The sequence below is a fragment of the Salmo salar genome, chromosome 09 (assembly GCF_965601325.2).
Source record: "Salmo salar chromosome 09, fSalSal1, whole genome shotgun sequence".
Lineage (NCBI taxonomy): Eukaryota > Metazoa > Chordata > Actinopteri > Salmoniformes > Salmonidae > Salmo > Salmo salar.
Window position 1 is genome coordinate 141639225 of NC_138299.1, and position 26221 is coordinate 141665445.

General features: G+C 41.6%; 1 protein-coding gene across 2 annotated transcripts in view; it reads right to left on the reverse strand.

The window, feature by feature from the left end:
- LOC106612954 (serine/threonine-protein kinase ULK2) overlaps positions 1-14063 on the reverse strand; it is a 75518-nt gene extending 61455 nt beyond the window's left edge. Inside the window, exons 1-3 of one of the 2 annotated variants that reach the window (XM_014214669.3) lie at positions 12726-14063; positions 2176-2268; positions 1932-1973 (exon numbers count right to left, since the gene is read on the reverse strand). In XM_014214669.3, the coding sequence (XP_014070144.3) occupies positions 1932-1973; positions 2176-2268; positions 12726-12815 (225 nt within the window). In that variant the 5' untranslated portion in view covers positions 12816-14063. The remainder of the gene's footprint in view (positions 1-1931; positions 1974-2175; positions 2269-12725) is intronic. The other variant, XM_014214668.3, reaches the window with a different exon arrangement.
- Between the last annotated feature and the right edge of the window lie 12158 nt (positions 14064-26221).

The following is a 26221-nucleotide window of genomic DNA, read 5'->3' on the forward strand; positions in this document are numbered from 1 at the left end:
AGTCAAGTCAGCGTCACAAATTAAATAATTAAAATTAGAAAACATTGGTAAAATATTATATTGTCATTTAAAGAATTATAGATTTACATCTCTTGAACGCAATCAACTTGCCAGATTTAAAAATAACCTTACTGGGAAATCACACTTTGCAATAATCTGAGCACTGCGCCCAGAAAAATACGCGTTGCGATACAGACTAGACGTCATGTTGGGGAGATCTAAAATCGAAAATACTATGTAAATAATCCATTACCTTTGATTCTCTTCATCAGATGTCACTTCCAGGTATCACAGGTCCATAACGAATGTAGTTTTGTTCAAAAAAGCTCATCATTTATGTCCAAAAATCTCCGTCTTGTTAGCACATGATCTAAGCCAGCCGGACTTCTCGTCATGAACGAGGGGAAAAAATATATTTACGTTCGTTCAAACATGTCAAACGTTGTATAGCATAAATCATTAGGGCCTTTTTTAACCAGAACATGAATAATATTCAAGGTGGACGAATGCATACTCTTTTATAACGTATTGGAACGAGGGTACCCAACATGAACTCGCGCGCCAGGTGTCTAATGGGACATCATCGTTCCATGGCTCTTGTTCGGTCAGATCTCCCTCCAGAAGACTCAAAACACTTTGTAAAGGCTGGTGACATCTAGTGGAAGCAATAGGAAGTGCCAAAATATTCCTCAGCCCCTGTGTTTTTCAATGGGATAGGTTTAAAGTCAATACAACACATCAGGTATCCACTTCCTGTCAGAAAATATCTCAGGGTTTTGCCTGCCAAATGAGTTCTGTTATACTCACAGACACCATTCAAACAGTTTTAGAAACTTTAGAGTGTTTTCTATCCATATATAATAAGTATATGCATATTCTAGTTACTGGGTAGGATTAGTAACCAGATTAAATCGGGTACATTTTTTTTTATCCAGACGTGCAAATGCTGCCCCCTAGCCCTAACAGGTTAAGGAGAAGTGTATCTATAATTCTTTCAATAACTGTTGTAAATTTTATCAACGTTTATGATGAGTATTTTTGTAAATTGATGTGCTCATTCACCGGGAGTTTTGGAGGCAATACATTTTCTGAACATCACGCGCCAATGTAAAATGGGGTTTTTGGATATAAATATGAACTCTATCGAACAAAGCATACATGTATTGTGTAACATTGAGTCCTGGGAGTGTCATCTGATGAAGATCATCAAAGGTTAGTGATTCATTTTAGCTGTATTTCTGTTTTTTGTGACGCCTCTCCTTGCTTGGAAAATGGCTGTGTGGTTTTTCTTGTTTAGGCGCTGTCCTAACATAATCTAATGTTATGCTTTCGCCGTAAAGCCTTTTTGAAATCGGACAATGTGGTTGGATTAACGAGAAGTGTATCTTTAAAATGGGATATAAGTTGTATGTTTTAGAAATTTGAATTATGAGATTTTTGTTGTTTTGAATTTGCCGCCCCGCTATTTCACTTGCTGTTGGTCTAATTGAGCACTGTTGTTGAGAATGGCTAGATGAAACGAAGAGCGGTCAGTATAAAAAGCACCTGAGTGAACTAGAGGCTCAGTCAGCATGCAGCCTCCGAGTTTTAGTGACGCTAGGCTAACTCGGCTTTAGTAGTGACGCTAGGCTAACTCGGCTTTAGTAGTGACGCTAGGCTAACTCGGCTTTAGTAGTGACGCTAGGCTAACTCGGCTTTAGTAGTGACGCTAGGCTAACTCGGCTTTAGTAGTGACGCTAGGCTAACTCGGCTTTAGTAGTGACGCTAGGCTAACTCGGCTTTAGTAGTGACGCTAGGCTAACTCGGCTTTAGTAGTGACGCTAGGCTAACTCTGCTTTAGTGACGCTAGGCTAACACAGTAGACACACTCGGTCTACCTGCAATCAACTGAGCTCTACCTTACTTCAATGGAAAACAAGATAAGGACTTACCTGGACATCATAAAGCGCCACAATGTTCTCATGTTGAAGTTCCTGGAAAAAGTAATGAAGAAAACAAGTACATTAGCGATGCATTAGCTACTGTACATTTTACGTGACAACTGGCTTCTATTTAGATTTATAAGTCAAGGCCTTTCAGTCAAACATGATGACTAATGGAAGATCGATGTCAACTCATTCTTTAAATACGTTTCCAAGATAAGTGAGAAGGAATTAGGTTAAGCATACTACTCACCTTGAGGATTTTGATTTCCTTGCCAAGCAGGATCTGGGACTTGGAGAGGTTCTTCTTGGTAATGCTCTTGACGGCCACCTCCCAATCAGTCTTCTGCAGTCGTAGGAAGGAGTGAAATAAAGGAACAACTAGTTAAAATCCCTTTAAACCTGTTCAGTTCCTCCATCACTTACACTAATGCCAAGGGAAGCTTGTGTGTGTGTGTGTGTGTGTGTGTGTGTGTGTGTGTGTGTGTGTGTGTGTGTGTGTATAAAGCTCAGGCCAACTGGCCTTTAATTGCTTTGCATGCAGTGTATCATCGTTTGTGAGAGAGATGCAGGGGAAGAGAGGACATCTTGGACAATAAACCAACACAGGTTTCTTGGGTTTCAATCAGATAGGCCTCAGACTGAATGAAGAAACAGTCAAATGAATACTAGAACACCGTTATCATGCGCTTGATGGTTTTTGCAACTGCACTTGAAAAAAAACTTCACATTTTCCAGATTGACCGACCTTAATGTCTTAATGGACTGTCGTTTCTCTTTGCTTATTTGAGCTGTTCTTGCCAATAATATGGATTTGGTATTTGACCAAATAGGGCTATCTTGTTTGGTCTCCCGAGTGGCGCAAAGGTCTAAGGCACTGCATCACGGCCGGTGATTGCGAGTCACACAGGGCGGTGCACAATTGGCCCAGCATTGTCCGAGTTAGGGTTTGGCCGGGGTAGGCCGTCATTGTAAATAAGAATTTGTTTGTAAATAAAAGCAAAATATTCTTATGGTGACAATAACATTTGTTGGCACCTTCAATTGTTGCACACTCATAAAAAGTATATGTCAACACTCAACAGTTCAGGCAAATTTGACGAGCTACTAAACTTGGAACCAATCAGAACTCCTGTACATACCCCTCGTGATGAAGGTAGCCAATGGCCTTCTAGAGGCGAAAGAAACGCACACCTATTTAGGCGAGGTGCTGGCTAACGGAGTGGAACACTTAAAAAAATAGAGAGCCGCACACTCTAAGGGTGTTCAGATGGCCTTCGCCTATCTACGATAACAGTCTCTTGTGAAAACGAGAGCTGCTGTCTGATGAAGAGGAACAGATATAGCAAGCTAGCTCCCAGACTGAAATAAAATAAATCCTTTGAGTGCACTTGAAATATGCAGCATGCAAGAGGAATTGTTTTGATCATATGAAGAGGTAACTCCATTCACCCTTTAGTCAATTTATTGCCAATGTCACAGACTAGCCTAGCCAGCTACTGTAAATGTCAATTTCAATTTCATTAGCCAGCTCTGTCAGTGAATTCAATTGTTGAATCATGTTTTGGCATGATTATGTGTCACTTTTCAAAGAATTAGCAGCAGGATTAAGAAACATTAAATCAAATGCTTTGCATAGAAACCCAAATAAAAGCATGCAGAGAAATAGGTGTGTTTATGTGTGTCATGTAAAAAAAAAACAGCTGCATATGCATATTAGCCAATAAATATGGCATAACCTAAACATACAGTAGTAAAAAGTTGACACACCAATTCATTCAAGGGTTTTTCTTTATTTGTACTATTTTCTACATTGTAGAATAATAGTGAAGACATCAAAACTATGAAACAACACATATGGAATCATGTAATAACCCCCCAAAAATTGTTAAACAAATCAAAATATGTTTTATATTTCAGATTCTTCAAAGTTGCTCTTGGCATTCTCTCTACCAGCTTCATGAGGTAGTGTGCCTTGTTAAAAGTACATTTAATGCGTTTGAGCCAATCAGTTGTGTTGTGACAAGGTAGGTGTGGTATACAGAAGATAAATGGATTTGGAGTGGGTCTAGGGTCTCCGGGAGGATGCTGTTGATGTGAGCCATGACCAGCCTTTCAAAGTACTTCATGGCTACCGACGTGAGTGCCACGGGGCGGTAATCATTTAGGCAGGTTACCTTCGCTTCCTTGGGAACGGGGATTATGGTGGTCTGCTTGAAACATGTAGGTATTACAGACTTGGTCAGGGAGACGTTGAAAACGTCAGTGAAGACACTTGCCAGTCGGTTCGCGCATGCTCCGAGTACACGTACTGCTAATCTATCTGGCCCAGCAGCTTTGTGAATGTTGACCTGTTCAAAGGTTTTTTTCCCACATCGGCTACCGAGAGTATTATCACACAGTCATCCAGAATATCTGGTGCTCTCGTGCATGCTTCAGTGATGCTTGCCTCGAAGCGAGCATAAAAGGCATTTAGCTCGTCTGGTAGGCTCATCACTGGGCAGCACGCGTCTGGGTTTCCCTTTGTAGTCCGTAATAGTTTTCAAGCCCTGCCACATCCGACGAGCGTCAGAGACGGTGTAGTCGGATTCAATCTTAATCCTGTCTTGACGCTTTGCTTGTTTGATGGTTGGTCTGAGGGCATAGCGGGATTTCTTAGAAGCTCCATGTTAGTCTCCCGCTCCTTGAAAGTGGCAGCTCTAGCCTTTAGCTCGATGTGGACGTTGCCTGTAATCCAAGGCCTCTGGTTGGGATATGTACGTACAGTCACTGTGGGGACGACGTCGTCGATGCACTTATTGATGAAGCCGATGACTGAGGTGGTGTACTCCTCAATGCCATTGGATGAATCCCGGAACACATCCCAGTCAGTGATAGCAAAACAGTCCTGTAGTGTAGTGTCATCTGACCACTTCCGTATTGAGCGAGTCACTGGTACGTCTTGCTTTAGTTTTTGCTTGTAAGCAGGAATCAGGAGGATAGAATTATGGTCAGATTCGCCAAATGGAGGGCGGGGGAGAGCTTTGTATGCATCTCTGCGTGTGGAGTAAAGGTGGTCTCTGATTTTTTTTTCTCTCTGGTTGCACATGACATGCTGGTAAAAAAAAAATCTGTTTTACCAAATTAAGTTTGCCTGCATTGAAGTCCCCGGCCAATAAGAGAGCCCCTTCTGGGTGTGCATTTTCTTCTTTGCTTATGGCCTTATAGAGTTGGTTGAGAGCGGCCTTAGTGCCAGCTTCGTTCTATGGTGGTAAACAGACAGCTACGAATAATATAGATGAGATCTCTTAGTAGATAGTGTGGTCTACAGCTTATCATAAGGTACTCTACCTTAGGCGAGCAATACCTCGAGACTTATTTAATATTCGACATCGTGCACCAGCTGTTATTGACAAAGACACACAACCCCACCCCTCGTCTTACCAGAGGTAGCGTCTCTATTCTGCCGGTGCATGGAAAATCCCGCTAGCTCTATATTGGCCGTATCGTCGTTCAACCATGTCTCTGTGAAACATAAGTTAGTTTTTAATGTCCCGTTGGTAGGATAATCTTAATCGTCGGTCATCAATTTTATTATCCAAAGATTGCACGTTAGCAAGAAGAACGGATGGCAGTTGGAGTTTACTCGCTCGCCAACGGATCTTCAGAAGCATGCCTGATCCGCGGTCCCTTTTCCTGCATCATTTCTTCACGCAAAAGGCGAGGATCTGGGCCTGTTCCACTGAAAGCAGGATATCATTCTCGTCGGACTCGTTAAAAGAAAAAAGTTTCTTCCAGTCCGCGGTGAGTAATCACTGTTCTGATGTCCAGAAGTTCTTTCGGTCTTAAGAGACTGTAGCAGCCACAATACATACACAATAAGTTAAAAAAACGAAATGGCACAATTTGTTGGGAGAATATAAAACAATCAGCCATGTTCTTCGGCTCCATCTTATAATAAACAAAAGAGAAAGACAGTCCATCATTACTTTAAAAGTCATGAAGGTCAGTCAATACGGAACATTTCAAGAACTTTTAAAGTTTCTTCAAGTGCAGTCGCAAAAACCATCAAGCGATATGATGAAACTGGCTCTCATGAGGAACGCCACAGGAAAGGAAGACCCAGAGTTACCTCTGCTGCAGAGAATAAGTTGCAGTTAACTGCACCTAAGATTGCAGCCCAAATAAATGCTTCAGAGTTCAAGTAACAGACACATTTCAACATCAACTGTTCAGAGGAGACCGCGTGAAATCAGGCCTTTCTGGTCTAATTGCTGCAAAGAAACCACTATTAAAATAACACAAGTAAGAAGAAGAGACTTGCTTGGCCAAGAAACATGAGCAATGGACATTAGACCGGTGGAAATCTGTCCTTTGGTCTGATGAGTCCAAATTTTAGATGTTTGGTTCCAACCGCCATGTCTTTGTGAGATGCTGAGCAGGTGAACAAATGCTCTCCGCATGTGTTGTTCCAACCGTGAAGTATGGAGGAGGAGGTGTTATGGTGTGGGGGTGCTTTGCAGGTGACACTGTCAATGATTTATTTAGAATTTGATGGCACACTTAACCAGCATGGCTACCACAGCATTCTGCAGCGATACGCCATCCCATCTGGATTGCGCTTAGTGAGACTATCATTTGTTTTTCAATAGGACAATAACCCAAAACACACCTCCAGGCTGTGCAAGGGCTATTTGACCAAGAATAGTGATGGATTGCTGCACCAGATGACCTGGCCTCCACAATCACCCGACCTCAACCCAATTGAGATGGTTTGGGATGAGTTGGACCACAGAGTGAAGAAAAAGCACCAAACAATTGCTCAGCATATGTGGGAACTCTTTCAACTGCTGGAAAAGCATTCCAGGTGACTACCCCATGAAGCTGGTTGAGAGAATGCCAAGAGTGGGCAAAGCTGTCGTCAAGGCAAATGGTGGCTACTTTGAAGAATCAAATATGTTTGTTTAACACCTTTTTGGTTACTAAATGATTCCATGTGTGTGTTAATTCATAGTGTTGATGTCTTCACCATTATTCTACAATGTTGAAAATAGCAAAAATAAAGAGAAACCATTGAATGAGTAGGTATGTCCAAACTTTTGACTGGTACTGTATTACTTCCCTTGCAATACAACTTTCACTCAAAATAGTTGTACAATGTGGTCAGCAATACAATAAAGTTTGGTGGGCATGCATAATGTTGATGCATTGGAATAGAAGGTATGGAGAATGTTAAAGAGCCTGTAGGATTATTTTTTAAAAGCAGTTGGGAAATGAATATTTGAGTTTCAAATACAACATGTTCAGTGAATGTGAGTATATTTAAGTGGTTTAAATGATTCACTTCCGTACTAACCTAAAAGTGCCAAAATCGTATTCTACCAAAAATGACTGAGTGCGAGACATGTTTTCCATAATGTACATTTCACGCATGCGAACAAAGAACATCACAAAGTGTTTCACAGGTTATTGAGCACAGAGACAAAAATCAGGTGTTTCAGGCAGTATTTGCGTAACCTACCAATCAATGTACAGTGCATTCTGAAAGTATTCAGACCCATTGACCTTTTCCACATTTTGTTGTTACAGCCTTATTCCAAAATTGATTAAATAGTTTTGTCTCAATCTACACACAATACCACATAATGACAAAGCAAAAACAGATTTGAAATTTTAGCAAATTTATAAATGAAAAACCCCTGGAAATATTACATTTACATAAGTATTCAGACCCTTTACTCAGTACTTTGTTGAAGCACCTTTGGCAGTGATTACAGCCTTGAGTGTTCTTGGTTATGACACTACAAGCTTGGCACAACTGTATTTGGGGAATTTCTCCCACTTTTCTCTGCAGATCCTCTCAAGCTCTGTCAGGTTGGATGGGGAGCTTCACTGCACAGCTATTTTCAGGTCTCTTCAGAAATGTTCGATCGGGTTCAAGTACGGGCTCTGGCTGGACCACTCAAGGACATTTAGAGACTTGTCCCGAAGCCACTCCAGCATTCTCTTGGCTGTGTGCTTAGGGTCATTGTCCTGTTGGAAGGTGAACCTTTTTCCCAGTCTAAGGTCCTGAGCGCTCTGGAGCAGGTTTTCATCAAGGAACTCTGTACTTTGCTCTGTTCATCTTTCTCTCGATCCTAACTAGTCTCCCAGTCCCTGCAGCTGAAAAACATCCCCATAGCATGATGATGCCACCATCATGCTTCGCCGTAGAGATTAGAGGTCGACCGATTAATTGGAATGGCCGATTAATTAGGGCCAATTAACATTTTCATAACAATCGGTAATCGGTATTTTTGGCCACCGATTTGCCGATTATTATTTATTTTTTCTAATATTTTTTTTAACTAGGCACGTCAGTTAAGAACACATTCTTATTTTCAATGATGGCCTAGGAACGGTGGGTTAACTGCCTTGTTCAGGGGCAGAATGACAGATTTTTACCTTGTCAGCTTGGGGATTCAATCTTGCAACCTTACGGTTAACTAGTCCAACGCTCTAACCACCTGCTTTACATTGCACCCCACGAGGAGCCTGCCTGTTACGCGAATGCAGTAAGAAGCCAAGGTAAGTTGCTAGCTAGCATTAAACTTATCTTGTAAAAAATTATCAATCAATCATAAATCACTAGTTAACTACACATGGTCGATGATATTACTAGGTTATCTAGCCTGTCCTGCGTTGCATATAATCGATGCGGTGCGCATTCGCGAAAAAGGACTGTCGTTGCTCCAACGTGTACCTAACCCTAAACATCAATGTCTTTCTTAAAATCAATACACAAGTATATTTTTAAACCTGCATATTTAGTTAACATTGCCTGCTAACATGAATTTATTTTAACTAGGGAAAATGTGTCACCTCTGCAACAGAGTCAGGGTATATGCAGCAGTTTGGGCCGCCTGGCTCATTGCGAACTGTGTGAATACTATTTCTTCCTAACAAAGACAGCCAACTTCGCCAAAAGGGGGATGATTTAACAAAAGCGCATTTGCGAAAAAAAGCACAATCGTTGCACGACTGTACCTAACCATAAACATCAATGCCTTTCTTAAAACCAATGCACAGAAGTATATATTTTTAAACCTGCATATTTAGCTAAAAGAAATCCAGGTTAGCAGGCAATATTAACCAGGTGAAATTGTGTCAGTTCTCTTGCGTTCATTGCACGCAGAGTCAGGGTATATGCAACAGTTTGGGCCGCCTGGCTCGTTGCAAACTAATTTGACCGATTTTTACGTAATTATGACATAACATTGAAGGTTGTGCAATGTAACAGGAATATTTAGACTTAGGGATGCCACCCGTTAGATAAAATACGGAACGGTTCTGTATTTCACTGAAAAAATAAACGTTTTGTTTTCGAGATGATAGTTTCCGGATTCGACCATATTAATGACCTAAGGCTCGTATTTCTGTGTGTTTATTATATTATAATTAAGTCTATGATTTGATATTTGATAGAGCAGTGTGACTGAGCGGTGGTAGGCACCAGCAGGCTCGTAAGCATTCATTCAAACAGCACTTTTGTGCGTTTTGCCAGCAGCCCTTCGCAATTCTTCAAGCATTGCGCTGTTTATGACTTCAAGCCTATCAACTCCCAAGATTAGGCTGGTGTAACCGATGTGAAATGGCTAGCTAGTTAGCCAGGTGCGCGCTAATAGCGTTTCAAACGTCACTCGCTCTGAGACTTGGAGTAGTTGTTCCCCTTGCTCTACATGGGTAACGCTGCTTCGAGGGTGGCTGTTGTCGATGTGTTCCTGGTTTGAGCCCAGGTAGGGCTCGAGGAGAGGGACAGAAGCTATACTGTTACACTGGCAATACTAAAGTGCCTATAAGAACATCCAATAGTTAAAGGTATATGAAATACAAATCGTATAGAGAAATAGTCCTATAATTCCTATAATAACTACAACCTAAAACTTCTTACCTGGGAATATTGAAGACTCATGTTAAAAGGTACCACCAGCTTTCATATGTTCTCATGTTTTGAGCAAGGAACTTAAACGTTAGCTTTTTTACATGGCACATATTGCACTTTTACTTTCTCCAACACTTTTGCATTATTTAAACCAAATTGAACATGTTTCATTATTTATTTGAGGCTAAATTGATAGTATTTATGTATAAGTGTTCATTCAGTATTGTTGTAATTGTCATTATTACAAATAAGTAAATAAAATTGGCCGATTAATCGGTATCAGCTTTTTTGGGTCCTCCAATAGTCGGTATCGGCGTTGAAAAATCATAATCGGTCGACCTCTAGTAGGGATGGTGCCAGGTTTCCTCCAGATGTGACGCTTGGCATTTAGGCCAAAGATTTCAATCTTGGTTTCATCAGACCAGACAATACTGTTTACCATGTTCTGAGAGTCCTTTGGGTTTCTTTTGGAAAACTACAAGCGGGTTGTCATGTGCCTTTTACCAAGGACTGGCTTCCTTCTGGCCACTCTACCATTAAGGCCTGATTGCTGGAGTGCTGCAGATATGGTTGTTCTTCTGGAATGTTCTCCCATCTCCACAGAGAAACTCTGTAGCTCTGTCAGAGAGTGACCATCAGGTTCTTGGTCACCTCCCTGACCAAAGCCCTTCTTTCCCGATTGCTCAGTTTGGCCGGGCGGCCAGCTCTGTGTTCACTGTCTTCTTGGGGACCTTCAATGCTGCAGAATTTTTAGGTACCCTTCCCCAGATCGGTGCCTCGACACAATCCTGTCACGGAGCTCTATGGACAATTCCTTCCACCTTACGGCTTGGTTTTTTTCTCTGACATGCACTGCCAACTTTGGGACCATATATAGACAGATGTGTGCTTTTCCAAATCATGTCCAATCAATTGAATTGACCACACATGGACTCCAAGTTGTAAAAACATCAAGGATGAATAATGGAAACAGGATGCCCCTGAACTATGAATAAACAAGGTATTACTCATAAGGTATCTGTTTTTATTTTTTGTAAATGAGCAAAAAACTGTTTTGCTTTGTCATTATGGGGTATTGTGTGGAGATGGATAAAATAAAAATGTGCTGCATTGACCATGCAGACTGAACGCAAGTATCTCATGGTTGAGGAACAACAAATGCACTCCTTGAGTGACAGGGGGCGGGGTTAGGTCTGTGTGGAAAGCGGCATGGAGAGAGCAGAAAGAGAAGACTCAATTAGCTAACTATAAGAATGGATGTTACACACGGCCTATCCCATTTAACAAAATATTCAAATATCACATAGAAGTAAAAACCCAAACAGCTCCATGCATCAATCAGTATATCGTAAAATACAGGTATACCGCCCAGCCCTAGATCCCACCCTGGTCACCAATGTAGCGAGAGAAATGTACATTTTAGTAATTTAGCAGACGCTCTTATCCAGAGTGTAAGACAAAACTTGACTGTGTAAGACAAAATCCAGAATAGAAAAGACAACAGGCAAATGCAGACAAGGCCCCACTGTCTAAATCAGGGATGGGCAACTGGCAGCCCATGGGCCGCATGAAGGCCCTCGGATCAATATCCAGTTTCAATTTAGGAACTAATTCAGAGTCTTAACTTACTGTTGCGAGTTAGAATACACAAGGTGCAATTTTGAAATTTGGTTGTGCATTAGCAGTTTTTCTCTTGTTATGTAAGACACTGGCAGTCAGTCATTTAGCCCATATCAGCTAAACTATTTTAGAAGTTAGCTGTCTGCAAAACTATCTAAACTTGTTACTAGCTGGGGGGACCCCATTGATTTTGTTAGGTCAGTCTCTCTCCACCCTATGGCAAAATGTGTAGAATTGCACAAAATTAACTAAAATGTTAATAAAAAATAAACAAGTCTCTCCATTGTTAAGAGGGGAGACAGTAAAATGCTTTGCTGACAATGTGGGGGGGAATGGATGTGGATACACAGACTCACGAGCAACTGTGGCAATAGGGTAGCATGGTGACATCATCCCTGGAAGCATCACACAGTGAGATAGATGTGGAGCAGGCTCAGACATAAGTAACATTCTCTCCTCTCTGACCGTCCTTCAGCTGCGCCTTGATCGACAGGCCTGGATCAACAGAACAGTTTGGTCCACATCCCCATCATGGACAGTCACCACAGTCCTGTCAGTCAGTCGGTCAGTCAAGATGCTTTGTTATCACTGGTGTGTGACCAATCAAGCTAATAGTACGAATGTATTATCACTAGACTATCAACTCATTGCATTGATCATATAAAAATAAAAAAAATAAAAAGTCAGGATTGCATTGATGTGTAGACTATTATCATGGCTCATATCATCACTGAAGATGGAGAAAGAAGACCTCTTGAGGAGGAAAAACAAGAAGACATGCTCCATTCTCTCCACCTTGTCTAGGCTGGCTGGCTACGTCAGCGAGATATTCACTGCTGTTTGAGTCATCCGTTTCATGAATGAACGGCTGGCATCTCAATGCACCCCAGTGCCAGACCATATCGCAAGATTGCGCAACATCGCATGATCGAGGCTTATGAAACAATAACATGCATGATCAAACATGTAAATAACATTGTTATATTTGAATAAGGTGAAGCCTGTAAATGGATATAATTGTATTTCATTGCAATACTTGCATCACTATCATAACAAATATTTAAACATCTAGTTAGTTGAAGGAAAACTAAACAAAATTATGCCAAATGACAGTTAATTTACTGCAGTGCAATGCCATTGACCCAGATTTATATAAACGTCACCACTCTCACATAACCTCAGAGAAAAATAGAGGAGAGGGAAGGTAGGCAAGGAGGAGGGAGGAGGCAAGCAATGCAATGGGAAAGATGGAGATGCAGACCTTTAATGTTCCAGATATTTACCTTTCTGTGCCTTCCTTTGAACACCACAGCAAAAGCACCATGTCCCACCAGGTCCTTTCTGCTGTATTCAAAGTCTCCAACAGTCTCCATTGTCAACGTAACTGTCCAATTTAGGTCAGGTGTCAAAAGGTTCTTTCTTCAGTAATGCACTTTGAAGGATATTCTCTTTTGATAGTGGAACCTTGATTTAGCTGTCAAGCAAACTAGTGCTTGTGGCGTTAACACAATACAAGTCAGTTTTACAAGGACAAGCATGCATTCCAGTCCACCTTTGATATTGCCTAAGAAACAGCCAGGTTATGATGCAACTGATCACGTTTAAAATGGAATGCGAAACTGGAGCTAGTGTCAAATTCTTCCCTGTCAGTAGCCAATTACAACAGATTATGTAAGGCTTTACCTTGAACTATTTCCACAATCAGACACTGCAGTCAGCTTTACGCATGGCTGGCCGCAATCCCAAGGTACACAATGTCAGTCCCTACTGTCAGCTGTCATTTTCTGACCCAGATTGCTAGCGTTGCAAACTGGCTAGTTAGCTAGTTATATATACATTTAGAAGGCAAACAAATTAGCTCAAAAACTGCTTTGCCAGACATTCTACATGATGTCAAGTGTTCTGGATAAATAGATTGCAAGCTTCAAACACCCACAAACACTTCAACTATATAACCAGAGTGACATGTTATGACGACAAGCGTCATGTTGTCCATGCATTGTAGCTGGCAAGCAACCATGCTGACAACATTTTATACAGTTAACTAGCTAGCTACCTTTGACGTTAGCTTCATGCTAACTAAACAGAATATCAATTGAATTGACGGACATCAATTTGTGATTATCAGATTATCGCAAGAAAATACAAAATACAGGCCTAACGTTATATATTTGCCTGAAAAACTATGAAATGCAACACCAATGAGTTTGAATAGAATTTGTGTAAGTCACAGCCAGCTAACGTTAGCTGTCATAATAGTCCTCTTGTGGCGAGATGTTCAAAACAGGTGACGTCTCTCCTCTTCGAAAACATTGATGTTCGTGCGATTCTCTTCAATGTAATCCAAATTGCATCTATTCAAATTCCTTGATTTTCATCATTGGTCATCACATCTCAGTCACAGCGCGAAAATCATTGGGTCAGCAAGAAAATGGCAACCGATTCAAGTTAACCTTTATAGTACGACAAGTAAAACCATTGAACGTATGTCCCTTATTACGCTTCACCTGAAAAATAGTTTTGGTTTCGTCTTGTCCCTTCCCATCACATTGACCAGGTACAGCGTTGTCTGCTGACACGCTACCAATGTCAATACAGAGCAAATTGCGAAAAGAGTACTGTGAAACATATTTTACACCATATCCCTCCGCGGACTACGTCAATGCGCAATATACCCTCCGCCACGAATGATAGTTCCATGGTGTCATAGGTCATCTCGGTTAGCCCAGAACTAAAATCTCGCTTTGTAGCATTGATTTAATTTGAATAACAACATATTACATCCTTAATTGTAAATACATGGATCGTATTAATGAAATTAAATATGTAATTACTTAGTTAACTCGCTCCAAAATAACTTCACAGTCACACATAAACTATGTGTGTAAAAGTTTCCCCTACTCCTACTGAATTAATAGTTAATTTCTTAATTCTCTATGGTACATTTTACTTACACAAAATCCAATATCAGTCACCAAATGCAACATTTTTTAAAACTTGAAATCGAATATTTAATAAAATATCTAGAATTAGTCAATGACAAAAAACAATATGTATTCTTACAACTCTACCTTAGGTTTATACAATTGTAACTCCTGAACTTTGAATTTGATTGGAGGTGCTTTCACTTTAATGAAACTGTTGTCACTGGCAAATTCATGTGTAGTGATTTTTATTCATAATTTTTGTTTTATTTCATAAGAATACAATATATTTGTAGTTATGTCCTATCTTTATTTGTAATTGTATTGTAATTTCAATAATACAAAGAAAAAAAATAACTAAAGTCTTGCGTAATTGGTCAGATGCTTGATCCACGAGAGATTATCATTTAGGCTACTCATCTTTTGCTGTTCATTTAACTGGTATGGATCTACCAGAAGCAAGGTATGTTTCATTAAAAAAAAGAAACCATACAATTGTTTGGCTGACACCCATAAGATAAATGCCGAGTTCATGTGCTTGTTGGAACTAGGAAACTCGAAAATGTCCGATTTACTGATTCGTTGACTGACTAGGTAAAAAATATGCCGATGTGCCCTTGAGCAAGGCACTTAACCCTAATTGCTCCTGCAAGTCACTCTAGATAAGAGCGTCTGCTAAATGACAAACGTACTGTATCATTAACAAATTTAGCCTATCGACTGTCATCACGTGTACAGTAATTTGATATCCTTATCTCACTATGTCTTGAGATGATATTTCAAAGCCAAGGTACCCCAAGGATGTATATGTACCCCATGCCATGGTCAGCCTCTTCTAGTGTTCTAGAGGCAGTGATAGGCTACCAGAGATTTGCATTATCATTCGAGCATCTGTTTGTAGCTCCAGACTGGTCCTTCATGCCTTTGCTTTGTATATGTTGCCCCCTTTTGGATTTATTCAGGTATGACATATCGCTTGAACACGTTTGAAAATTAAAAACTGTTGACTCCCTTGTCACTTAGTGTTCTGGATCCTTTATTAATTAATTTGTGCATGAACTAAGTAGGCCGATAGTTTATTAGTGTGACTTGCTGTTCTTCATGGAGATTAATTTGCATTACATTTTATTGAGTGTATTATGCTAATTAGGTCCTCTGGGAGTCCAAACGTGACAGCTATGTTGGGTGCTTTTTGAGCATCTACAGGTCCTCAAAAGGTTCTACAGCTGCACCATCAAGAGCATTCTGACCGCTTGGTATTGCACCTGCTCAGCATCTGACCGCAAAGGTCCTACAGAGGGTAGTGTGTACGGCCCAGTACATCACTGGGGCCAAGCTTCCTGCCATCCGGGACCTCTATACCAGGCCGTGTCAGAGGAATGTCCTAAAAATTGTTAAAGACTTCAGCCACCCAAGTCTTAGACTGTTCTCTCTGCTACCGCATGGTAGTCCTCAGCAACTCTGGGACCAAAAGGATCCTTAACAGCTTCTACCCCCAAGCCATAAGACTGTTGAACAGTTAATCCAATTGCTACCCAGACTATTTGCATTGTCCCCCTAATTTTATTATGATTTAGAATTATTTTCTGTACTGACTCTCTTGCACAGGCTCGATGTACCCTCACCGGACTCACCTAACCACACACACATGCATATTGACAACACACACAAACACTCAAATTCCTTCACACATGCTGCTGCTATTCGCTGTTTATTATCTATGCACAGTCACTTTACCCCTACCTTCATGTACATATTCTCTCAATTACACTACATGATCAAAAGTATGTGGACACGTGCTCGTCGAACATCTCATTCTAAATTCATTGGCATTAATATGGAGTTGGTCCCCCCCTTTTTGTTGTTGCTATAACAGCCTCCTCTCTTCTGGGAAGGATTTCCACTCGATGTTGGAACATTGCTGCAGTGACTTGCTTCCATTCAGCCACAAGAGCATTAGTGAGGTCAGGCACTGATGTTGGGTGATTAAGCCTGGCTCGCAGTCATTGTTCCAATTCATCCCAAAGGTGTTTGATGGGGTTGAGGTCAGGGCTCTGTGCAAGCCAGTCAAGTTCTTTCACACCAATCTTGACAAACCATTTCTGTATGGACTTCGATTTGTGCATGGGGCACTGTCATGCTGAAACTGGAATGAGCCTTCCCCAAACCGTTACCAGAAAGTTGGAAGCATAGAATCATCTAGAATGTCATTGTATGCTGTAGCGTTAAGGTTTCCCATTCACTGGAACTAACGGGCCTAGCCTGAACCATGAAAAACAGCCCCAGCCTCCTCCACCAAACTTTACAGTTGGCACTATGCATTCGGGCAGGTAGCGTTCTCCTAGCATCCGCCAAGCCCAGACTAGTCTGTCAGACTGGCAGATGGTGAAGCGTGATCCATCACTCCAAAGACCGCGCTTCCACTGTGAGCTTGTGTAGCCTACACGTGGTAGTAATAACCTTCAATCTGGATAACAACACAAAACAAATCATAAGACTAGAGAAATTTATCGACAAATACAAACATAACGGAGAGTAAGACGGGGGAACCTATTTCAAAATGAAAATGTGACTCTTCTACAGACGATTTAATATTTTCACCCCCGGGAATGGTAAAGGTTGAAACCAATCTGTTAAAATCAGTAAATGACAAACTGGGTATACTTGAACTAGTCAGTAAGGATATAAAAGAGTTGAAGGCAAGCCTCAAGAGTGACGATGAGTGACGAAAAAGCTGCGACATTGGAGAAAGACACAAACAAGCTAAAAGGGACAGTCAATAAGATTGAAACCGAAGTTAATGAACTTAAAAAGGAGAACATCATTCTGACAGAAGCCTTACTTGACATACAGACTAGATCCATGAGAGAGAATCTGGTACTTACAAGAATCTAAGAGAAATAAGGAGAAGTTCCTGAATCTGTAGTTAGTGAGTTCGTCCTTACAGAGCTTCAGATCACAGGTGAAGCTATCGACAACAGTGATGCCAACTTAGCAATTTTGTTGCTAGATTTAGCAACTTTTCAGAGTACCCTGGCAACTTTACTTTCAAACAGCACCTAGCAACAAATTTAGCTACTTTTAAAAATGTATTTGGAACTTTTAGCAACTTTTGAAAAGTGACCCAAACACTAAAATGCACGCATTTTCCCTCTAAATGATACAAAAAATATTTTCTCTGTCACACACTCAGTCACAACACATGTGCCTGGCTGCAAAAGTGCATTGTGAGTGACGTCAGCAGCAGGCGCTCAGCTCGTGCACAGGCAGCAGCAGGCCAGCAGCAATTTCAGCAAATTGCAAATCATTGTTGGCTGACTGCAACAGCAGTAGTAAAAAAAGAACCGTTGTGTCCACATTTCTCGGGCTGGTTGAATTGGAGGGGGACGATGCCAGATCAATAGCAAAGGCGGTAGTTGAGTTTCTTGAGAAGTGTAACTTTAAAAAAGAGAATCTTCAGGGTATTGGCACTGATAATGCGTCTGTGATGACTGGGGTGCACAACGGGATGCACATGATTTTAAAGGAAGAATGTGCATTGCCCAATTTGGTACTCATCCGCTGTGTGTGCCAGTCTTTACAATTGGCTGTCTGTGCAGCATCCAAAGAAACCATCCCTAGGAGTGTTGAGTACTTGATCAGGGAAACCTACAACTGGTTTTCAATTTCCCCAAAATGGCGCAAGGCGTACAAAGCAGTGTATGCCACCATTAATTGTGGCCAGAAACCCCTGCAGATCACCAAAGTGTGTGCCACACGTTGGCTATCGATTGAGCCTGCGGTAACTCGTATATTGAGCCAGTGGGAAGAACTGGAACTCCACTTTGAGTTGACCAAGGCCAGTGAGCGTTGCTACATGGCGGATGTGCTCCACGCCATGTACATGGACGAGACCAACTATGTCTACCTGACATTCTTGAAATCAATCCTGTCCGACGTACAAGTTGCAGTGAAGTCATTTGAGGGAGAGCAAACAGATCCTGTCAAGCTTTTGGACAATCTGGTACACCTCTTAACATCAATTTGCAGCAGAGAAGTCAACCCTATGGCAAAAATTGATGTTCTGAAGGATGCCATTGATGGACATCTCAGTCCATCACCATATCTTCGGTAGCTTTTCGCGGGCACGGTGTACCAACTCAGTCGTGCGCCACCAGAGGACAAAAAGGTAATTCGGAGACAGTGCATCAACTACATTGTTGCTTTAAGCAAGGAGCTGCAAGCAAGGCTCCCAGACAACCTTGAAGCCTTGCGAAACATGGCCTTGTTCAGTGTTAAGGAAACGCTAAAGCACAATAAAGGCACCACTGAAATTATTAAAGTAACTGAGCTACTGGGATACTAGACCCAAACAATTGATAAAATTGTTTCCTAATGGAGAAACATCCATCTGTTTAGGTGGGACTCAACTGAAAATACAGTTGAGTTTTGGAGTGAAGTCAATAACTACACGGACTCTTCCAGGTCAAATCCATTTGAAGAACTGTGCAATGCTGCACTCGCTGCACTCTCCTTACCACACTCAAATGCGGAGGTTGATCGGCTGTTCAGCCAAATGAGTGTGGTCAAGTCAGAGTTAAGAAATAGAATGTCACTGCACACTCTCAACTCCATACTCCTGTTGTGGTATGGACTGAAGCTGGCTGGTGATACCTGTTACCAGCATAAACTACCAAGTAAAGTTCTGCAGCAGTTTGGCACCACAGCAGCATACAGCTTTAAGGCCACTCCATCCTCTTCTGCTGGTTCCAGCTCCGTGATAATGTAGTTGGACAGTGAAGATAAAGAGAATTTCCTTGCCAATCTATGATTCATCATATTTACAGTGTGTATGCAAGGAGTGGACTTTCTGGAACTGGCGGAGACACACAGCTGATGGTGGCAGTGTGTACTGCAGTGTGTGCGAAAACAGTGGCAATATCTGGAGGAAACCATTGAGCAGCTAGCCAGCCAAGCAGCACAACAACCTGGAGAGAGCTGGAGAGAGATGCCTAGCGCATACATCATTATTTGAGTTAAGTTGCTTGTTCAATAAGATAGCATATATACCTTGTTAATAGCCTGTACCTGTAATTGTTGATCAGTTAGGTAGCATGTAAACTAACTACCAAAACACTGCTTAAAACTATAATTGTTCAGAATGTGTAGGTTTACTAGTTAAAAAGAAAATAAATAAAATGTAATTGTTCAATAATGTGTAATTGTTAATTCAATGTGTTGTGTTTAAAAATAAAAATGTGATCATATAAAAATGTGTTGTGTTTATACACTGCTCAAAAAAATAAAGGGAACACTGAAACAACACAATGTAACTCCAAGTCAATCACACTTCTGTGAAATCAAACTGTCCACTTAAGAAGCAACACTGATTGACAATAAATATCACATGCTGTTGTGCAGATGGAATAGACAACAGGTGGAAATTATAGGCAATTAGCAAGACACCCCCAATCAAGGAGTGGTTTGGCAGGTGTGGACCACAGACCACTTCTCAGTTCCTATGCTTCCTGGCTGATGTTTTGGTCACTTTTGAATGCTGGCGGTGCTTTCACTCTAGTGGTAGCATGAGTCGTAGTCTACAACCCTCACAAGTGGCTCAGGTAGTGCAGCTCATCCAGGATGACACATCAATGCGAGCTGTGACAAGAAGGTTTGCTGTGTCTGTCAGCATAGTGTCCAGAGCATGGAGGCGCTACCAGGAGACAGGCCAGTAAATCAGGAGACATGGAGGAGGCCGTAGGAGGGCAACAACCCAGCAGCAGGACCGCTACCTCCGCCTTTGTGCAAGGAGGAGCAGGAGAAGCACTGCCAGAGCCCTGCAAAATGACCTCCAGCAGGCCACAAATGTGCATGTGTCTGCTCAAACGGTCAGAAACAGACTCCATGAGGGTGGTATGAGGGCCCGACGTCCACAGGTGGGGGTTGTGCTTACAGCCCAACACCGTGCAGGACGTTTAGCATTTGCCAGAGAACACCAAGATTGGCAAATTCGCCACTGGCGCCCTGTGCTCTTCACAGATGAAAGCAAGTTCACACTGAGCACGTGACAGACGTGACAGAGTCTGGAGACGCCGTGGAGAACGTTCTGCTGCCTGCAACATCCTCCAGCATGACCGGTTTGGCGGTGGGTCAGTCATGGTGTGGGGTGACATTTCTTTGGGGGGCCGCACAGCCCTCCATGTGCTCGCCAGAGGTAGCCTGACTGCCATTAGGTACCGAGATGAGATCCTCAGACCCCTTGTGAGACCATATGCTGGTGCGGTTGGCCCTGGGTTCCTCCTAATGCAAGACAATGCTAGACCTCATGTGGCTGGAGTGTGTCAGCAGTTCCTGCAAGAGGAAGGCATTGATGCTATGGACTGGCCCGCCCGTTCCCCAGACCTGAATCCAATTGAGCACATCTGAGACAACATGTCTCGTTCCATCCACCAACGCCACGTTGCACCACAGACTGTCCAGGAGTTGGCGGATGCTTTCGTCCAGGTCTGGGAGGAGATCCTCAGGAGACCATCCGCCACCTCATCAGGAGCATGCCCAGGCGTTGTAGGGAGATCATACAGGCACGTGGTGGCCACACACACTACTGAGCCTCATTTGGACTTGTTTTAAGGACATTACATCAAAGTTGGATCAGCCTGTAGTGTGGTTTTCCACTTTAATTTTGAGTGTTACTCCAAATCCAGACCTCCATGGGTTGATAAATTGGATTTCAATTGATTATTTTTGTGTGATTTTGTTGTCAGCACATTCAACTATGTAAAGAAAAAAAGTATTTAATAAGATTTTACAAATAAAAATATATGACAATATACAAACAAATCTAAACTAACAAATGTCAAATCATATTTTTCGCCGAGATGGCCAGTCAATTTGAGTAACGTAATTGTGTATTCTACGTAATGACGCAGTTTTACGTTATTACGTAAGGACGTCATCAGGCAATGACATCACAACGTCATTTAGCAACTTTTAGCAACAAATCGACCTGCCTCTAGCAACTTCCCCTGAAAATTAGTTGGCAACACTGATCGACAAAATCCAACTCGAACTTTGGACAGAGGTATGAACGCCCAATCGTTGCCAAATTTGCTTTCTTTGAAGATAAAATCATGTTTAAAAGACTTGCTGGACGGAAATAGGCATGAATGACCAGTTCCCGAAGGGAATTGCAGAACGGTGTAAAGTTCTGTATCCAATTTTCAAGGAAAATAGATTGAAAGGGAAACGCGTAGCTCTCGTGGTCGATAAAATGTAAATTGATAACCAGTTGTTCAGAGACACAAAGACTACTCCATGGCTATTTAAAAAAATTACAAAGTTCTCATAGAGGAGGAAAATAATGAAACACACGATTCTAGCCCAGTTATGGATTGTAATAATACAACAAAAAAATAGAGGTTTTCTATCTATCTTCAAATATAACTAATTGGAACACAAAAGCACTAATTCAACATGGTGGAGATAAAAACACAGCAAATAGAAGGCACGGTATGGATGCCTGGTGTGGTGTGTGTTTTTTGGTGTTTCGGAAAGTGGTGTTGAGTGAGAAAGGAAATGGTTGCATATCCTAGAACCAACGTATTTCTGTTAGCAGGGGTTGTGAGAGAGCTTTCAATGTTGTGCAGATGAGGGATATACATTTTATAATGAATTATGCATCTTATTTATTTATTTAATGTCCTATCATGGTGGAACAGTGTTTTAAAAATAAATTATACATCTAATATTTTTATTGTCCTATCATGGGGAACAACATTTTTCAAATAAATTCTACATCTAATTTATTTAGTTATGGTCCTATATTAATGGAACGGTCCACAACCCTATACCCTAGACACCCACCTGAATGACCCAGATACTAAGGAGAAGTCCCTATCTGTGCTATGGGCCTGCTGTAAGCGGCCTGTGTGCAGCCAAAATGTGGTCAGAGACTTAGAGCAGCACTGCCCCCTCAAGATTCTGAGCCTGCCTGGCAGGGTTGGTCCTGCAAAGCCAAAGCCCCCTGATGGGAGAGCATAATATACAAGGAAATTCTCAAAGCTGTTAATGAGAACCTTGACGACCTTGTACCTAGTCGGTGGGGATTCCGGTGGGGTGCCCCCACCCAGGCAGTGGCAGTGCTGGCAACACTAGCTGCAGTTACCCATGGGGAGGGGGTCACATTCAGAGAGGGGGCATATTATTGTGGCCCTGGTGGCACAAAATCAAAGAAAGAAATTATCTCACTCAAATACATTTTTATCGAAAAAATGGATAAGATCTTGCTACCATGGAAAGGAAAATACCTGTCTATTTGTGCAAAAATCACCCTGATTAACTCTTTAGTCATATTATAGTTGATATATTTGCTTATGGTTTTTCCTACACCTAGTGACATGCTTTTTAAATTATATGAACAAAAAATATTCAGTTTTATTTGGAATGGCAAGCCAGACAAAATTAAAAGGGCCTATTTATATAACGGATATGAATTCGGAGGGCAGAAATGATTAAATGTTAAAGCATTAGACCTCTCACTAAAGGCATCAGTCATTCAAAAGTTATTCTTAAATCTGAAATGGTTCTCTAGTAAATTAATAAGAATGTCTCACCCCATGTTCAAGAATGGCCTTTATCTCTTTATTCAGATTGCAACTGCTCACTTTTGGTTAATTGAAAACAAAATAGTCTCCAAAATATAGTTATTTTATAAACAAGCCTTAGAAAGTTGGTTGCAATTTCAGTTTAATCCACCTGAAAAGACAGAACAAATAATACAACAAATATTGTGGTTAAACTCATACTGTCACGTCCTGACCAGCAGATGGAGCTGTTGTAGTAGTTTTGGGGTCAGGACGTGGCAGTCTTGTGTGTGTGATTGTTCTGTGTTGGTCTTGTGACTCCTGATCAGGAACAGCTGGGGATCGTTGTTCCTGATTGGGAGTCATATATGTAGGAGTATGTTTGTCACTTGGTTTGGTGGGTAGTTGTTTTTGCACTGCGTTGGTGAGCCTGCAAAACTGTTGTGGGTATCATTTATTGTTTTGTCAAGTGGATGCTTTACTCTTTTTTGTTAATTAAAATATGAGTATCCACAACTCCGCTGCATTTTGGTCTTCCCTGCAACACAACGAAGGATTTTGTGACACATACATACTAATTGATAAAAAAAACGTATTTTTCCATTAAATCTATAATTTTTGTAAATGATATCATAAATACGACTGGTGGATTTGTCACACATGCAGCTAACAGACATATGGGAATGTCTGCCCTACCCAGAATTACAACCGACTAATTGCAGCATTACCACAAATGGAAGAGGCAAGTGTCAGGATTCACCTAGGGGTCATGATTGGGACTGTAAAAATGTTTGATGTATTAGAATAATTGATTATGCTTATGTTTTATTAATAAAAGGGGAGGGGTTATAAGACCCCCCTCCTATTTATAGGGTCCTAGACTACAGATGAACAATATATATATTCATTATATAGTTTTAGAATTGTTCCACAGTAGTTTGCTCTTTCTCTGTCTCTCTCTCTCTCTCTCTTATAAAGAAGACCCCTCTTAGAAATGTGTGACTGAGACAGAACTTTGCAGAGGAGTGTGGGAGATAACAGACTAGTCAGACATTCCACAATAAATCAACTTTGGGGAGGGGACATTTATTGCTTAACTTTTAGATAACACTGAAACTCTATGTTTGTATAGCTATGGATGCAGGGTTTTGGTCTCAGGAGTAGAAAGGTAATGACATCACTAAGGCGGGACTTTGGTTTATTAAAACAACTTGAGACCTTTTGTTTGATGCAGAACTTACTCGGAAACATGCGTGCTATGTTCCTGATTGTCAACTTCTGTCTGCAATTGCATTGATAAAGGTTTTTGAATGATTTAATTAAAGATATTGTCATAACGCTAATTTCACCAATGAACCAATGATTGACAAGGACGAAGTAGGAACGAACCCTAACACAAGTAGAAGGGGGAAAAAGTAAGAAACTTGTCTGTCGGCCCTGCATTAAAGACCATAAATTGTTCAAGAAAATTGTGTTAAATAAAAACATATACCAAATTCATTTAAGGACCAAAAATGGAGAGTTGTGCCATATAAATTGCAAAATAGTTGGGTAGAGTTTTTCGAGCAAAAATTGTTATCTTTAATTTACAATCTGTAGAAGTTCTGAGAATAGAATGGTTCAGTACTTTTGTGAAGCATCACAGCACAGTTGAAAAATAAACTCAGCAAAAAAAGAAACGTCCCTTTTTCAGGACCCTGTCTTTCAAAGATAATTCGTAAATATCCAAATAACTTCACAGATCTTCATTGTAAAGGGTTTAAACACTGTTTTCCATGCTTGTTCAATGAGCAATAAACAATTAATGAACATGCACCTGTGGAACGGTCGTTAAGACACTAACACTAACAGATGGTAGGCAATTAAGGTCACAGTTATGAAAACTTAGGACACTAAAGAGGCCTTTCTACTGACTCTGAAAAACACCAAAAGAAATATGCCCAGGGTCCCTGCTCATCTGCGTGAACGTGCCTTAGGCATGCTGCAAGGAGACATGAGGACTGCAGATGTGGCCAGGGCAATAAATTGCAATATCCGTAATGTGAGACGCCTTAGACAGCGCTACAGGGAGACAGGACGGACAGCTGATCGTCCTCGCAGTGGCAGTCTACATGTAACAACACCTGCACAGGATCAATACATCCGAACATCACACCTGCGGGTCAGGTACAGGATGGCAACAACAACTGCCCGAGTTACACCAGGAATGCACAATCCCCCCATCAGTGCTCGGACTGTCTGCAATAGGCTGAGAGAGGCTGGACTGAGGGCTTGTAGGCCTGTTGTAAGGCAGGTCCTCACCAGACATCACCGGCAACAACGTCGCCTATGGGCACAAACCCACCGTCGCTGGCCCAGACAGGACTGGCAAAAAGTGCTCTTCACTGACGAGTCACATTTTTGTCTCACCAGGGGTGATGGTTGTATTCGGATTCACATTTAAGGTTGAAGGAATGAGCGTTACACTGAGGCCTGTTCTCTGGAGCGTGATCGATTTCGAGGTGGAGGGTCTGTCATGGTCTGGGGCAGTATGTCACAGCATCATCGGACTGAGCTTGTTGTCATTACAGGCAATCTCAACCGCTGTGCATTACAGGGAAGACATCCTCCTCCCTCACGTGGTACCCTTCCTGCAGGCACATCCTGACATGACCCTCCAACATGACAATGCCACCAGCCATACTGCTCGTTTTGTGTGTGATTTCCTGCAAGACAAGAATGTCAGTGTTCTGCCATGGCCAGCGAAGACCCCGGAACTCAATCCCATTGAGCACGTCTGGGACCTGTTGGATCGGAGGGTGAGGGCTAGGGCCATTCCCCCCAGAAATGTCCGGGAACTTGCAGGTGCCTTGGTGGAAGAGTGGGGTAACATCTCACAGCAAGAACTGGCAAATCTGATGCAGTCCATGAGGAGGAGATGCACTGCAGTACTTAATGCAGCTGGTGGCCACACCAGATACTGACTGTTACTTTTGATTTTGACCCCCCTTTTGTTCAGGGACACATTATTCCATTTCTGTCAGTCACATGTCTGTGTGGCTCAGTTGGTAGAGCATGGTGTTTGCAATGCCAGTGTTGTGGGTTCGATTCCCACGGGGGGACCAGTACGGAGAAAAGATGTATGGAATGTATGCATTCACTACTGTAAGTCGCTCTGGACAAGAGTGTCTGCTAAATGACTAAAATGTAAAATGTCTCAGTTGTTGAATCTTGTTATGTTCATACAAATATTTACACGTTAAGTTTTCTGAAAATAAACGCACTTGACAGTGAGAGGACATTTCTTTTTTTGCT